The sequence below is a fragment of the Podarcis bocagei genome (assembly GCF_964188305.1).
Source record: "Podarcis bocagei genome assembly, chromosome: 13".
Classification (NCBI taxonomy): domain Eukaryota; kingdom Metazoa; phylum Chordata; class Lepidosauria; order Squamata; family Lacertidae; genus Podarcis; species Podarcis bocagei.
This window is the reverse complement of record NC_138138.1, coordinates 5,431,465-5,448,051: the sequence shown is the minus strand read 5'-3', so window position 1 is coordinate 5,448,051 and position 16,587 is coordinate 5,431,465. Positions and strand designations below refer to the sequence as shown.

Below are 16,587 nucleotides of genomic sequence, written 5' to 3'. Positions count from 1 at the left end.
CTTTAGGTGGGAGTTCCCACAAGGACTGTCATTTGACTACAAGGCAAAGAAAGTGAAAATAAAGACAATTCAAGACAAAGACAAATTTTTGGCAAGATACCAGGAGGATTTACAGAAGGGGACTGTGGACGTACTTGCAGAACAGAGGAGAGCATTGGACATCTTGAATCTCTTGCCTGGACAAAAATCATTACCATCAGAAGAAGAGCAACAACTTGGAGCTGTTGGAGGAGTCTTAAGAAAATAACAAGATGGCTCTGCAATTCCTTAGTTGGAATTGTAATGGGCTCAATGGGCCTTTGAAGAGAAGACAAGTATTTCATATATTGAATAAAGAACAATTGGACTTGATATGCTTACAAGAAACTCACATAACCAGAGCCCATAGGAGATTACTTTCAAATAAAAGGCTAGGACAAGAATTTATTTCATCAGATAAAGTTAAGAAGAGAGGAGTTGTAATATATGTGAAGGAGAAATGGGCTCCAAAAATGATATTCAAAGATGAACAAGGGAGATATCTGGCTGTGGAGATACAAGTACATGGAGAAAAATTCTTAGTTGTTGGAATTTATGCACCAAATGAAGGCAAATCTGACTTCTTTAAGAGACTTCATGAAACCTTGACGGACTATTTGGATTACAATATGATAATCATGGGAGACATGAATGGCGTGGTCTCCACTAATATGGACAAGGCACAAAGATTAACAGTCACTAAAGAAGGGAGACTCCCTAAGACTTTTTTCGAAATGACAGAAAATATGGACTTGATAGACATTTGGAGAACAAGGAACCCTCTGGAGAGAGAGGGAACCTTTTTCTCCCAAGCAATGATGACCTGGACCAGAATTGACCAAATCTGGGTTACTAGTGGACTGGCTCCAAAGATTAAGAAAGTGGAAATCTGCCCAAAAACTTGCTCCGACCATAACGCCGTGAAGATGGAGATGAAACCCACAATAACTGGTCAATTTAGATGGAGAATGAATGACACCCTCTTTCGAGATAAGGAGATTCTCACGAAGGCCCAAAAGACCCTAAAAGACTATTTTGAAATAAATTTGAGGACCGACGTCGAGAAAAGAGTGATCTGGGATGCAAGTAAAGCGGTTATGAGAGGACTTTTGATTCAACAAAACTCAATAAAGAGGAAAAAACAAAATGAGAAAAAAGAGAAGATCTTGGAAATGATAAAAGAAGGAGAGAGGAAATTAAGAACAAAACCAAAGTCTCAGGACATTTTAAGAGAGATCAAGTTATATCAAACCCAATATATGGAATTGATGAACCAAGAGATTGAATGGAAGATAAAGCAAATGAAGCAAAAAACTTTTGAATCAGCAAATAAATGTGGTAAACTTTTGGCATGGCAATTGAAGAAAAGGCAGAAACTAAATACAGTTACAAGTCTAGAGGTGGATGGAAAGAACATATCTAAACCCAATGAAATTAGAAATTGCTTTTTAAGTTATTTCAAAAAACTCTATACTCAAGGCCCGCAAAATGAAGAAGATATAGACAAATTCCTTGGAAGATATGGATTACAAAACATCTCTCAGCAAAGTAAGATGGACTTGAACCAGAGAATCTCAGAACAAGAGATAGAGGCTGCCATTCAGAATATGCAACTGGGCAAATCTCCGGGACCAGATGGATTGACTTCTAGATACTACAAATCGCTGAAGGAATGGTTGATTCAACCATTAAGAGAAGTTTGTAATGAGATCCTTGAAGGAAAAAGGGCACCTGAATCGTGGAAAGAGGCATACATTTCACTCATACCAAAGTCAGAGACTGAAAAGACCCAACTCAAGAACTACCGCCCAATATCATTGCTCAATGTGGATTACAAAATTTTTGCAGACATTTTGGCAAAAAGACTTAAAAGAGTTTTGATGGAGATGATTCATAAGGACCAAGCAGGCTTTCTCCCTAAAAGACACCTGGCGGACAATGTAAGGAATGTTATAGACATTCTGGAAAAGCTAGAGGTGAATATAAACACTAAAGCAGTATTGATATTTGTAGACGCGGAGAAAGCCTTTGACAATATTTCTTGGAGTTTTATGAAGAAGAATCTGCATAGGATGGGGGTAGGTCCGGGTTTTGAGAATGGTATGGCTGCAATATACTCTGAACAAAAGGCCAAACTGATTGTAAATAATGTGGTGACTGAGGAGCTTAAGATAGAAAAAGGAACACGACAGGGGTGTCCGATCTCCCCATTACTCTTTATTACAGTTCTGGAGGTCTTGCTGAATATGATAAGAAATGACCAGCAGGTTAAAGGTGTGCAGGTCGGAGCTAAACATTACAAATTAAGAGCGTTCGCAGATGACTTAGTATTGACTTTGCAAGAGCCAAACACTAGTACGAAAAAGGTATTAGAAATAATACAACAGTTTGGCCAGGTAGCTGGATTTAAGTTGAACAAGCTAAAAACCAAAGTTTTAGGGAAAAACCTAACAGATATGGAAAAGGAGAAATTTCAAGAGGAAACAGGTTTGACTGTGGTCAAAAAGGTCAAATATCTAGGGGTTTATCTAACATCCAAAAATCAGAATTTGTATAAGGACAACTATGAGAAATGTTGGTCAGAAATCAAAAAAGACTTAGAAATATGGTCAAATTTGAAACTGTCAATGTTAGGCCGAATTGCAGTAATTAAAATGAATGTACTGCCTAGAATGCTATTTTTGTTTCAGACCTTGCAGATTATTGACAAGATGGAATGTTTTAAGAGGTGGCATAAAGATATTTCGAAATTTGTCTGGCAGGGCAAAAAGCCCCGAATTAAATTTAAAATACTGACAGATGCTAAAGAAAGAGGGGGTTTTGCCCTGCCGGACCTAAAATTGTACTATGAGGCAGCAGCTTTTTGCTGGCTCAAAGAATGGATGCTCCTCGAGAATACAGACATCTTGGATCTGGAAGGTTTCAACAATGCTTTTGGTTGGCATGCATATCTTTGGTATGATAAAGTTAACAGTGCCTTCAAAAATCACATTGTTAGAAAAGCATTGTTTAATGTTTGGATAAGATATAAAGATCTATTGGAAAATAAAACCCCTAGATGGGTGTCACCAGTGGAGGCTAATGCTGTGAAAAAACTCAATATGGAGGTCGGATGGCCGAAGTATTGGGAAATCTTAGAACAGGATGGAGATAAGTTCAAATTACAAAGCCAGGAAAAATTGAAACATAAAGTGGAAAATTGGTTTCAATACCGTCAAATAATGGAATTTTTTAAACAGGACAGGAAAGTCGGCTTCCAGGTGGAAAAATCAAAATTAGAAACCGAATTGCTAGAACCTACCACTAAGAATTTATCTAGAATGTATAACTTGTTGCTGAAGTGGAATACAGAGGAGGAAACAGTCAAATCAGCCATGATTAAGTGGGCACAGGATGTTGGTCATAACATTATGTCAGATGACTGGGAATGGTTATGGAACACCGGTATCAAATTTACGGCATGTAATGCCTTAAAGGAAAACATTATGAAAATGGTATACAGGTGGTACATGACCCCAGTCAAGCTGGCAAAAATTTATCATTTGCCCGATAACAAATGTTGGAAATGCAAAGAGACTGAAGGTACCTTCTACCACCTTTGGTGGACATGCCCGAAGATTAAGGCTTTCTGGGAAATGATTTATAATGAAATGAAAAAGGTACTTAAATGTACTTTTCCTAAAAAACCAGAGGCCTTTCTCTTGGGCATTGTCGGCCAATTGGTGCCAAAGAAGGACAGAGCTTTTTTCATGTACGCTACAACAGCAGCAAGAATACTTATCGCAAAGTATTGGAAGACACAAGATCTACCCACTCTGGAAGAATGGCAGATGAAAGTGATGGACTATATGACATTGGCAGAGATGACAGGCAGAATCCGTGATCAAGGAAAAGAGACAGCGGAAGAAGAATGGAGAAAATTCAAAAGATATCTTAAGGACTATTATAAACTTAATGAATGTTAGAGTGTTTTGGTTCTTAGGAACAAAGGGATACAGTGACATAAGGTTAGAATATAGAGATGACTAAGATGATTAAGGTTGGAAAGTAACAATTGGGAGTTGCTATAAAATTATGGACATTGGGATGCAGAAAGGGGGGGTATGGGGAAGTCTTAGAAAAGAGGTTTATGAAAATATGTTATGAAATTATACGTGTATGTTTGTTTTCTTAAGTGTTTGTTTGTTTTTTAAAAAAATTTCGTAAAACCAATAAAAATTTTATAAAAAAAAAAAAAAATGAAAGGGCTCCTTTCTCGCCACTTGTCCCTCTGCCGCTGCCGCTGCCTCTGCCCCTGTCGGCGGAGGAGGATGAACGAACAGCCTGAAAGCACCCTTTTGGGCTGCTTGTTCTTCCTCTGCCGCTGCCACCACCAGGTTTGTGGTGTGGTGAACCGGCTTATACTCAAGTCAATAAGTTTTCCCAGTTTTGGGGGTAAAATTAGGTGCCTCAGCTTATATTCGGGTCGGCTTATACTTGAGTATATATGGTATTATTAAAATTAATAAAATGTGTAAGTAACAGACATAGCTGCAGTTATTTCAAAAGTTTATATCTACAGGTGGAGTTGATGTTATTTATTAGTTTGTTAATATTATTTTACTCCCCATTCCTAAAGCTTTCTGGCACTCCTAGTGTCAGGTAGGGAAACTAAGGCCTGGGGACTGGATCCGGCCCAATCGCCTTCTAAATCCGGCCCACGGACTGTCCAGGAATCAGCATGTTTTTACATGAGTAGAATCGTTCATTATTTTCCCCCCAAAATATAGTCCGGCCCCCCACAAGGTCCGAGGAATGGGGGACTGGACTCCTGCTGAAAAAGTTTGCTGACCCCTGTTTTAAAGTAATAAATCCAAAGCCAAAGGGAGAAAACCTACAAGAAAAAGCAACAGCAGAAATAGCAGATTTTCTGTACAATGGTATTCAGGGATTACTTCATTTTAAAGAGGTTATTGTTGGGGTTTTTTGCACATGTGTGCCACTTACTTGGCAGCGGCATCCTTCCTCAGCTGTTCGTGCTTCATTAAAAGATTTTTCCTATCTTGGAAAGCTTTCCTAACTTTGTATCCTTTATAGACGGCCTGGATTTTTACAGCTGCAATGTCCTGTATGGCAGCTATGGATAGCGCACTGTGCTCCAACATGAACTGAATTACTTCATGATGAGCTCCCAGCAAGGCGTAATCGAGTGGCGTGTACCTAAAAGTAATAAAACATTAGCACATATTTGAACCAAAGGACAAGGAAATACTGTAATTAACAAAACAAAAAACAGTTTCCCAAACAGCACATCAGCACCACTGCTTTGTTGGATTCGGAATATTGTAGTATTATATTGTCAGGGAACTGACATCAGAGCGACAGGCGAAGGGGAGGCTCCCAGATTCTGCGGGCGAAGGACCCAGCACCAGGGGGAGAAGCAGCTCGGTAGAGGAGGAAGGAAATCAGCGCAACACCAGGGATAAAGGGGGGCAAATGGGGGAAGCGGAGGGAGATTAGTGAGGAGAGCACAGGCCCTCCACCACCCACGCCCTCCTTGCGCAGAAGACTCCCGCGCAGTGAGAGAAGGCGGAGACTGGGAGTCAGACAGCTTTTATGCTGGAAAAGGTTTAAGAAACGCCCACAGACAGATTCTGCCAGCGACTGAGACAGCCACACGGAGATGGGCTGTGCAGTCAGAACGGTTTAACCAAGGCAATTAAGCAGAGAGAGGCGGCAGTTTACGCACGAGTAACTCATACCTCATTACATATATGATTAATTATGCTAATCTGATGTTGCTTGCACTTGTGAGGTGGAGAGCAGGGAAAATGATTCACTGACAAAACAAGGAAAGAGGGCAACTGGTCTTGCAATTTCCTTGTTTTCTCTGGCAGAGAAATTGACGGTGGCGCAGCAGGGGTGCATGGGCAGGTGGGATCAGGTCTCTCCTTGCCATGTATTTGGGGCACAGGCTGGAAAGGGGCTTCCAGCTGCCATCAGCTGTAGCAGCCGCTGGAACCAGAGGCCACTACATCTTCAAACCATGTGGTCCATCATTAAATGGCAGCATAAACACTCCCCAACGTGCTAAACTGCCCCCATGCTGTATTTTCCCACAGCCAGTCAGCAGCACCCACAGGACAACATTAGAAATCAGTGCAGGTGCAATTGAAAAATCAAGAGCCATTACATCTTCATTAGCCTCCAGCTTTCACAGCCTGCTTTCAAGGCTAGTTTTCTCCAAATGGACAGAATAGCATCATTTTATTCTACAGCAGCAGATATAAAAGAAGAGTGCGAATGCAGAGGTTTCAGTCTAATACGCTTACTTCAGAGTAAGTCACATTGAAGTCAATGGGACTTATTTCTGAATAGACATGTATGGGATTGTGCTGTGAAATGCCCAAATGCTTTGAAACTTTGAAAAGAAGAGGTGAGAACTTCAAGAGCAGCTGTGATTTAAAAGTAGGCATTTATAATATATATTTTTTTGTATCCCACTCATCTGACTGGGTTGCCCTGAAGAAGTAGATAAAATGATTCCAATCGATACAAGAAGTTTTTATTAATTAAATCATTTGTCTGCCGTCACAGTACCCAGGAAGTGCTAACCAAGGAATCTTTTCATCTGACAAGGAATCTTCTTCATAAGGATCCTGAATGATCAGTTGGAACCCTCAGCAGCCTGTTGTGACCTGAACCTTAAGGATAAGATCACTATCATCCACTTGAATCTGGACTCCTAACGGAATTCAGAAGAAAAACAGGATATTTCCTTAGCTCTATTTTGCACAGCTGCTTGAACGGTTTCCAGTTACTGCAGCCTAAAAAGATTACAGTGTTGGTGTAATCCTGAGGGGGTATTTGTGTACCAGGCCGAGAGTCAGGAGGGACTGTGGACTCTGAGCTTTACTTTTTAAAAGAATATCTGCAGCCTTTATAGAATCAAAGTTACGCGGCAAAATGCCCAGGCACCATTCAAAGCGACTGCATTGTGAGTAAGAGCCTGCTCCTGCCTTTCATTGTTTTCAGCCAATGAGAAAAGTCAGAGTGTAACTGATGAGTGCTAAAGAGTAATTGAGAGATGTCAGCCCAAGGGAAGACCCCAAAGCCACATGATCCAGGAAGTCCCTTCTCCAGACAACAAAGAAGGTACTTCCTGATTGATAGGGAAGCCGTGTTGGGGTCTGCTTTGGTGCATGTCTCTCTAGAGATTTCTCTGGATTCAGATAATGGAGAAAGACTGGCTCATTCTGAAAGGATTTCATGGCTAATTTTGAACTTATTACTGCTTTTCTTATGGAGATGAGAATATTGCCAAGAGAAAACACTTTAGAAACCCAGGATTTTAATGCAATGTGCAAGTAGCGTGTCCATCGAGAAGCAAAAGGTTGTAGCAGGCTCTTTTTCTTGAAAAAAAAAAATATTGTGTTTTTTCCTCAAGTATGTAAACATTAAAATACAATTGCTTTACAAATGCAAATAAAATCCACCATTTGTATTGCAGGAGGGGTATTGTGGTTGAGAAAGCATGGGTCATGAAAAGTAGCTTAGTGTTTCTATATTATTATTGCAGGAAACTGCAATTAAAATATGTTAATCCAAATAGACATGGTTACAGCAGGTGGTTTAAGGTGGATGTGGAAAGGTGATGGACAGATGACTATCAATGAAGAGATGTGGACGTCAATGTGGAGGAAATTTTCTGTGAAATCAGTCCTGGCCTTGATGAGAGGGGCAGTACAGTGGTGCCCCGCAAGACGAAATTAATTCGTTCCGCAAGTTTTGTCGTCTAGCGAATTTTTCGTCTTGCGAATCACGAAATCCCATAGGAATGCATTGAAAATCAATTAATGCGTTCCTATGGTCAAAAAAAGTCCAAACAAAGCCAAATTTGGTACAACAACAGTTTATTAACTGCTCTTTAAAGTCACACATACTGTAAAGAGCAGTTCAAAAATTGAAGGGAAAATAAATTAACTTTATAAACAAAACATGTCTTTCTTTTTAGACAAAGGAAACAAAGTCGCGAGACGTTTTCGTCTTGCGAAACAAGCCCATAGGGAAATTTGTCTTGCGAGGCAAATCGAAAACGGAAAAACCTTTCGTCTAGCGAGTTTTTTGTCTTGCGAGGCATTCGTCTTGCGAGGTACCACTGTACTTGAAATAATGCAAAAATGGCATCTCACACTGGTATGGGTAGCCCATATTAGCCCCTCCTCCTCACTAAAATGTTGGAGAGGGTGTGAAATGTTAGGTTCTAATCAACACATGTAGTGGACACGTGGAAAAATGGCTCAGTTCCGGGAGGAAGTATTTGTCCAATTAAAAGCACTTACTGGACAAAATGTATCTAAATATCCAGCTGGCTTCCCTCAATCTTTTTCATGGCGACAGCATTAAATTACAGTTTAAACCTTTAATGAATTCTCTTCTACTAGCAGCCAGGCTTATAATAATAACAAGATACTGGAAGAAATTAGATTAACAGAATTGTACAGTTGGAAGGGACCAAGAATCATTTAGTCCAACCCTGTGCAATTCAGGAATCTTCTTTGACAAATGGAAAAATAAAATAATAATATAAAATTGACTCAAGGTCTGAAAGCACAAGACTCCTTTAGAACTGAATGTAACAGCTTTTTCACGTACAGGGATAAAAATGAAAACAGAGGACTTCCCTCACATTATAAAACATTCTGGTTAACTTGAACTGTTTATTGCCTTCTGTGTAAACAGTAGTTTGGGATAAGAACTTGTGTTATTTGGCTGTTAAATTGCACACTTAGAAAACAAACTAACTGCCCAATGATGATTCATTGGCTATGGAATGGGTTGGGGTTTTTTTGCAAACTGGTGTGTGTGTGTGTGTGTGTGTGTGTGTGTGAGTGAGTGTGGAATGACTGGGGTCTTCAACAAAAGCATTTTCCTGCTGGGCTGAATATATATGTAATATTTATATACATTTACATTTATTTTAAAGCTTACTCAATAAAAGCTGGTTCCTGCACACATTCTGCGCAAGTCCACTTGTCTTGACAATAGCCAGTACCCATTCCATAGATTTATACAAACAGTCATGCAAGGCAAAGGTGTCTACAAGCTTAAAGTTACCTGCTACAGACAAAACCAATCCATACATGATACATCAATTTGAACCGTTAAGTGTCAGTGCACAAGATGGTCAAATTAAAGTTCTTCCTGATGGTAACCAGGAAGGACACAATACAGGAAAATACAGAAGAAAAGAGACAAAGCCAACCAAATTGGACTTGCCACATGGTGATTGGCTGATAGTCAGATTAGAGTGTCTCAAACTGAAATGTCAATAGAAATTATAAGACAAAGAAGAGAGCACAGAGATTTGAATGTCAAGATCCAAGATGAGTCTTGGAATGGCCTCTTCTGAAAAACAACATCTATAAACATTTATATCTGTTTTTAAATATTACAGCTAACCAGTTCAATTAATAATTTTTAAAGTTCCAATCTAAAATGTGGTCAATTAATTTTATCACAGTACAGGTCTGCTTAGCCCTCTTTTTATCATTAATCACATTGCTTTCAGGAGAGTATTTTGCATATGAAAGGTTACTCATGGAATCTCAACTTGCATAATGTGACTTTAAAATCTAAGAATCAGGATGTGAATTGTCATATTCGGATGCTTTACATAATTTGTGTAAATATAGTTCTCACCTAAAAACCCATCCCTTATCAGGGAAACAGCAAGGATCTGAAGGACCCAAGGCAATTCTGGTCCCCCAATAGACCCCCAAATTGGAGAAAAGTTGAGACTCACTCCTATCCAAGTACCTCCCTCCATTTTATCTCCCATTGATTCTCCAACTGAATTCTCTTCTCCAATGGAAGAGGAAACATTAAAAAAAAAATCATGAGGGACAAAATTCAAACAAGTGGCTTCCTAATCTGCAATGCTATACCACCTTGCATTAAACAAACAAGAAGATGGAACATAAAGATAGTAGACAAATTATTCAATACCTTTCTTCGTTGTTCTCCATATGGTTAGGAAAAGCACCAAATCCCAGCAACAACTTTATAGCATCAAGGTAACCATTGTTGCACAACCAATGTAATGCTGTCCTTCCCTATAATCAGTAGGGCAGATGAAAAGTATGTAAAATAATTGCTTTATATTCTGAAACTTCAGTGCAAATATAAAAATGATCTCTCGGTATGTCAGCGCTATAGTGAACATTCAAATCACAATATTTTGAATATATATAAAACCAGGCCAGCCGCCTGAGGCGTATCACAAAATGGACAACCTGGACAACCACTCCAGAAGAATACCATGGTTGAGGGTATCAAAAGCGGCTGAGAAGCTGGGGAGGATTAAAAGAACACATTTTCCCGGTCTCTCTCCCAACAGACAATGAGAACTGCTGGTGCTAATTTCAAAGGATTATACTAATTGCAAACTGAATTATGTGCAAATGGGTATCAATGATCTTGTAGCAGAAACCATCAGATCCTGGTGTGCTGAGCTCAGATGCTCTTCATCAGATGCTGTCTTTAAAATTAAAATATGTACCTAATTAAAAACTGAATATAATTCTTAACTCGTCTAAATTGTTTTTAAAAATCCACAAGTCCTTCTCCTACTTATTATTAAAGGCAGTGCAATGATGGTAGGTTCAGGTGAGATCTCATGAGATTTCATGGAGTGCACATGATCTCACCAGAAACCACCGCCGCTGCCACTTCTCTGCCAGTGGGGTGCGTAGGGTGCCAATGGTGGGGGGGTTGTTGCCTCTTGGGCTTCCGCTGCCTGAGATGGCTGCCTCGGCCTGCCTCATGGGTGGGCCAGCCCTGCCTATATTGTGGCTGCAGCAACTAGGGGAAATTATTGGCACAATTAAATGAAACTGCCCCTGGTCACTATCTGGCACTCATTCCATTTGGGTTTTCCACTACCATTTGCACGTAATGTGAGGCATCCCTATCATTCTCATTCCAAGTCACTGGTGGTGGCGGCGGCTAGGAAAATTCCCTAGGGGGTTGTCGCAGTTCACGTGGCAAGTCCATCATGCAATGTCACAGTATGAGATGGGGACAGGGGTCCCCAAGGAGATGCCATCTTTGGTCCTATTCACATTTTGGTAACAACGCAAAGACAAGTTATCTCTAACAGTGGTGAGAAAAAGCAAGATTCAATAGCACCGTTTTGATCTCATATTACAAAGGCACAAAAAAGGAGACATGTACCTCATTATCTTGAATATTTGGATCTGCATTATTCTCCAACAGCACCACCATGCAATTAATGTAGCCTCCATAGGCAGCACACTGCAATGGGGTTCTACCTGCATAATCCTGTACATTTGGATTTATTTTATTTTCTATCAATATCTGGCAAACATCAGGGTTTCCTCCCAGAGCTGCCCAGTGCAAGGGAGAGTGGCCATCTTGGTCAACCAAATCAACTCTTGCTCCTCCTGCAACAATAATAGATTTTTTGATTATCCAACGCTGTATGACGCCTGATTCTAGCAGCAGCTTATAAAACCGTACAAAACACAAGAAACAGTCTAAAAGGAGTGCCACAATTCCACAGCAACACAAAAGACAGAACTAGCCACAGAATTCAGCTTCCTGAAAACACTGGTCTTAATTAAAACACAGACATGCTTCTAGCCTACATGGGCTTGGAAGCTATTCTTGAAAGTATATGGGCAATACCTGCTGAAATTTCAGAGCCAGCGGAGTAGCTGAATGAGATTTCCAGAGGTTGCGGCTTCATAGCTCCTCTTCTTCTCCAAGATTAGAAAAATCAATATAAACTAGGTAAATAGTAACAACTACAAAATAAGCTAAACTATCCATATTTCATTGATTTATATAAAATTCAGTTTTTCTTGGTGAAGAATTTTGATTGTATATGACTGTCAAATTTTTTTAGTAGAGTATACAGAGCTTTGCCTGTTGGCTCCAAAACGGCAACACTACATCTAACACAATGACAGAAGATTTGCATATTTGTGCCCCATTAGGCAAAGACCAGGAAAAGTTTTAGAATTAAAGATTGCCTAACCAAAAATGCCTGGCTGGAAGCCAATTCCAATATTATTTATGGGAGTTAATGGAGAGAGGGAGTTTTTCAGAAACAAATTGCAAAACTAGCTTTGGTTCAAATGTGAAGTTTAGGCTCAATGACAAACTGTCCCTCTCAGTTAGTTTTAAAACATGACATAGAAATACTGTTCAAACAGCCAATGACAAACTCAGAGGCAACTTCTTCCATATTAATCTAATGTTATCAATCTAAAGGATCACCATAATCCAAATTTACCTCAAATGTAGCTTTAGGAAGTATTTTGGTGGAAGATCTAATTTTCTGCCCTGATCTTTCAATGTAGATGCATGATAAATACCTTCTTTCAACTCTCTTCCTGTGCCAACTGGGGATTCACTTTCTTCTTGTCTGTCATTACTGTTTATTTCATTTCAAAAACTGAAGACAGCAGTGTTTCTATGAACAAGTCTATAAATGTGTCACAGCTGACCTTTAATGAGAGTCTGTATCACTTCTTTATGTCCCATCTCACAGGCACGGAATAGGGGAGTGTGCTTCATGACGTCAGCAGCATCTACCTGGGCATCGTGTTTTAGCAGCAATTGCACGGTGCTGACATGGCCAGAAAGGGCAGCGGCATGTAATGCTGAAAGATGGACAAAAAACAGGGCATGTAAAAATTAGAGGAGAGCAATTAGAATTGTGAATGTAACAAAACTTAAACACCAGGGCAAGAAGGGGGATTTACACTCATCTTCCACCTATTTTTTAACCTATGCATACAGCTTATGCGTTCTTAATACTATCACTAAATAAATAGCTGATGAAACAGTTTAAGCTACGTTGGTGAAAAGAATCTAATCGGGTTACTGGCTCTTTAGAAAAAAAGAAGTCTGGCAAAAATGCCACCTGCTGCAGGAACTTGGCTGCACGGTCTGACCCGACTGTACATTCCAGATCCTGTTTTTCAGCACTACACTTGTGGAGCACAAGGCAGTAAACTACTCAACTGGTTGATGCATGAGATGTTTGCAACAATACATTTAAATAAAGGAGCAGCTATGTCAGCAAGGCCTGGTTTCTCCCCCTCCATCATTCATTCTGACGCAGGCAACTTGCTTCCAAGCCTCTGTTCAGTATTTCCTAGTAAGCTCATTTTTCTTGAAGGGAGTCACAGTGACTGAAGAGATTCTTCGGCCAGCTGGTCACAATGAAACCTTTGTTCCACCAACACTTAGATCCCTCTCCATTGTATATAGTGACGGCAAAGTTATAAAGCTGCCCCTGTGCTGCTCCTACGATACTAATCGACATTCTTTTCCCTTGGTATCATTTTGCTAGACAATAACAAATGTCTTGCAATTCTATTAAAACTTGAATTGAATGGACTCAAATGCAATGGTAGATCTGGGTTCAACTAAGCAAATTTCTTAGCATCCGTATCACAGACCCTTTTGGAAACATGTGCAGCTGGATATTATATACTTTAGCCCAACTTCTTCCAAATTTAAAATCGCCAAATGAGACATGATTATGGAAATTCTGTGTGGTTAAACAGTAAAACTTCCCGGTGAGAGAGAAAGTGTCTAATTTTAACAACAAAGGTTGGGTAGGAGTGCAGAACTGCTGCACCTGCAGCTTGCCACTCCCCGAACACTTTTATTTTAGTTGAGGTCCATTCCAGTAAGAGAGCTTGGCTGAAGAGGAAAGCATTTGAGAAGAATAGCTAAGTGAAAATAAGTGTCAGCAAGTGGAGGGTTCTGCACTTGTTAAATGGTTTTTATTTCTTTTACAGACAGATCATCATCATTTTTGGGAGAGGGGAGCATAAATCAAGTACCAACACGTCAAAAGTTAATGTTTACCAACAATGTGGGACCTTCCATTGGTGTACTTCAGCACATACATGTAAAATATTTAAAAGCAAACTTTCTAGAACTTGCTGGGCACCCAAGGTGGTCCTTGTATAGCCAACTGTTGGTTGAGAAAAATAATTGATGAGTACCAAATATTAATAATATTAATTATTATATTAATTAATAATATAAAGAGGAGAGCACAAAATATGGTCTGAAGCTCAACATCAAAAAAACTAAGATCATGGCCTCATTACCTCCTGGCAAATAGAAGGGGAAGAAATGGAGGCAGTGAGAGATTTTACTTTTTTGGGTTCCATGATCACTGCAGATGGTGACAGCAGTCATGAAATTAAAATGCTTCTTGGGACAAAAACAATGACAAACCTATACAGCATCTTAAAAAGAAGACATTACCTTGCTGACAAAGGTCCGTATAGTTAAAGCTATGGTTTTCCCAGTAGTGATGTATGGAAGTGAGAGCTGGGCCATAAAGAAGGCTGATCGCCGAAGAATTGATGCTTTTGAATTATGGTGCTGGAAGAGACTCTTGAGAGTCCCATGGATTGCAAGAAGATCAAACCTATCCATTCTTAAGGAAATCAGCCCTGAGTGCTCACTGGAAGGACAGATCGTGAAGCTGAGACTCCAGTACTTTGGCCACCTCATGAGAAGAGAAGACTCCCTGGAAAAGACCTTGATGTTGGGAAAGATTGAGGGCACAAGGAGAAGGGGACGACAGAGGACGAGATGGTTGGACAGTGTTCTCGAAGCTATCAGCATGAGTTTGACCAAACTGCGGGAGGCAGTGGAAGACAGGAGTGCCTGGCGTGCTCTGGTCCAGGGGGTCACGAAGAGTCGGACACGACTAAACGACTAAATGACTAAACAACAACAACAACCAAATATTTGCGAATAAATATTGATTTGCTAAATGTATGAAAAGTCTGCTCTGGTGGGCAAGTTTCTCCGCTAGTGACACTTGTCATTTTCTTTCATGTCATCCCAATTTAGCTTGGCTCTAGGAAGTTTCCAGTATTTAGCTGCCTTCATTCTTGAATCTACTGTGGTGCCCCGCAAGACGAATGCCTCGCAAGACAAAAAACCCGCTAGACGAAAGGGTTTTCCGTTTTTCGATGCGCTTCGCAAGACGAATTTCCCTATGGGCTTGCTTTGCAAGACGAAAACGTCTTGCGAGTCTTGCGATTTTTTTCGCTCCCCCCCCCTTTTTCTAAGCCGCTAATAGCCTTTTAGCCGCTAAGCCGCTAAGCCTTTAATAGCCGCTAAACCGCTAATAGCGCTAATCCACTAAGAGGGTTGCTTCGCAAGATGAAAAAACCGCTAGACGAAGAGACTCGCGGAACGGATTATTTTTGCCTTGCGAGGCACCACTGTACAAGGAGAAAAAGGGTCAGTCCCTTGCGTTCACAGGAAATGCAAGATGCACCATAAGAGAAAATAGCACGTGAAGCAAAGTTTGTTTAGGTACCAGCTTTGAAAAGTTGTTACTGCTAAAAGGAAAGAGAGATAGAGACAGAGACAGAACGGTGATTCTGCTGGTGTAACGTCCATCCTTCTGCACTGTGTGACCTTGTAAAGGTGATCACAGATGTGGTGTTGGAGTGCCCCCAGATTGCAGTTCTGTGGTTGCCTTAGTAGGGCCAGCTCAGGATTTCATGAAGCCATGACAGCCATTGGTCTGTCTTAATACATCATGAGGCATACCTGCTGTGTTTTTAGAGTGGGCTAGTTGTTTTCCAGCTGCAGAGGGAGTTATCAGATTACTTTCTGGTCAAACATGGACAGGAAGTGACTGTTCGCCTTGCAGAGGTAGAGGACTAGTTGTTATGCTCTGGTGGAAGACCTGTGGAATCTGACATTGCTGGTGCTCCTGTTGAAGCTATGGTCTCACTAGAATGGTGAGATGGAAAGAGCCATGACAGCTCCAGGGCACCCTCTCCAGTGGTGTGAAGTCCAAAGTTCAGTGGTTTTCTGTGGAACTTTGAACTACGAAGCAGTTGGATGACAGATGGAGTGCAAGACTCACACCAAGACCGACCAAACACAGAAAAGAGAACATAATTGAATCTACCATGTGACAGTGATGGCAGCAAAGGTGGCTCACTTTGCTACCAATATTGTGTCATTGAGCAACTGTCCAGCAGCTTAAAAAAATTTTTTTTATTGAGTTTTCAAGAATAACTAAATACATAAGCATAGGAAATTATCTGTTCAATAAAGTATGCAGATACAATTGCCTTACATTGTCATACTTGCCACACTCTGCAAACATACACAGAACTACTATAACAAATACACTAACTGAAACAAAACTCTCTCTTTCTCTCCTAACCAACTGACACTTGGGTTCCAAATGTCATAAGAATATCCCATTACTCCTCAGCAGGTCAGCAGAGCTTTCAATAATTTTGAGGGAGCTGCTGACTTTTGAGTCACAGCTAGGAGCTATCACAAACCTGATGCCTGCTGTGACAAATTTGCAAGGCATTTTGAGGATAAGACACGATTTTGACACTACACATAGTGCAGGTTCTAGTGAGATGTCAAATACAAGCATCTGATAATGTTCTCTGTGAAGCCACTGGATTTGCTTAGCTAGAGATTTGGAACCCGGTCTCATCAAAATGCAGGTGACGCCCAGCTCTCCTTTTCTATTCTATCTGAACCAGA

The 16,587-nt window shown here is 40.4% G+C and overlaps 1 protein-coding gene across 3 annotated transcripts in view; it reads right to left on the bottom strand.

Moving 5' to 3' along the window:
* The window catches only part of INVS (inversin), a gene marked incomplete at its 5' end in the record, with an annotated part of 69,811 nt that overhangs the window by 17,563 nt on the left and 35,661 nt on the right, over positions 1–16,587 (bottom strand). For all 3 annotated transcript variants that reach the window (XM_081166139.1, XM_081166140.1, XM_081166138.1), the window contains 4 exons: positions 5,005–5,217; positions 10,006–10,112; positions 11,233–11,462; positions 12,531–12,686. In XM_081166139.1, coding sequence (XP_081022265.1) covers positions 5,005–5,217; positions 10,006–10,112; positions 11,233–11,462; positions 12,531–12,686 — 706 coding nt within the window. The remainder of the gene's footprint in view (positions 1–5,004; positions 5,218–10,005; positions 10,113–11,232; positions 11,463–12,530; positions 12,687–16,587) is intronic.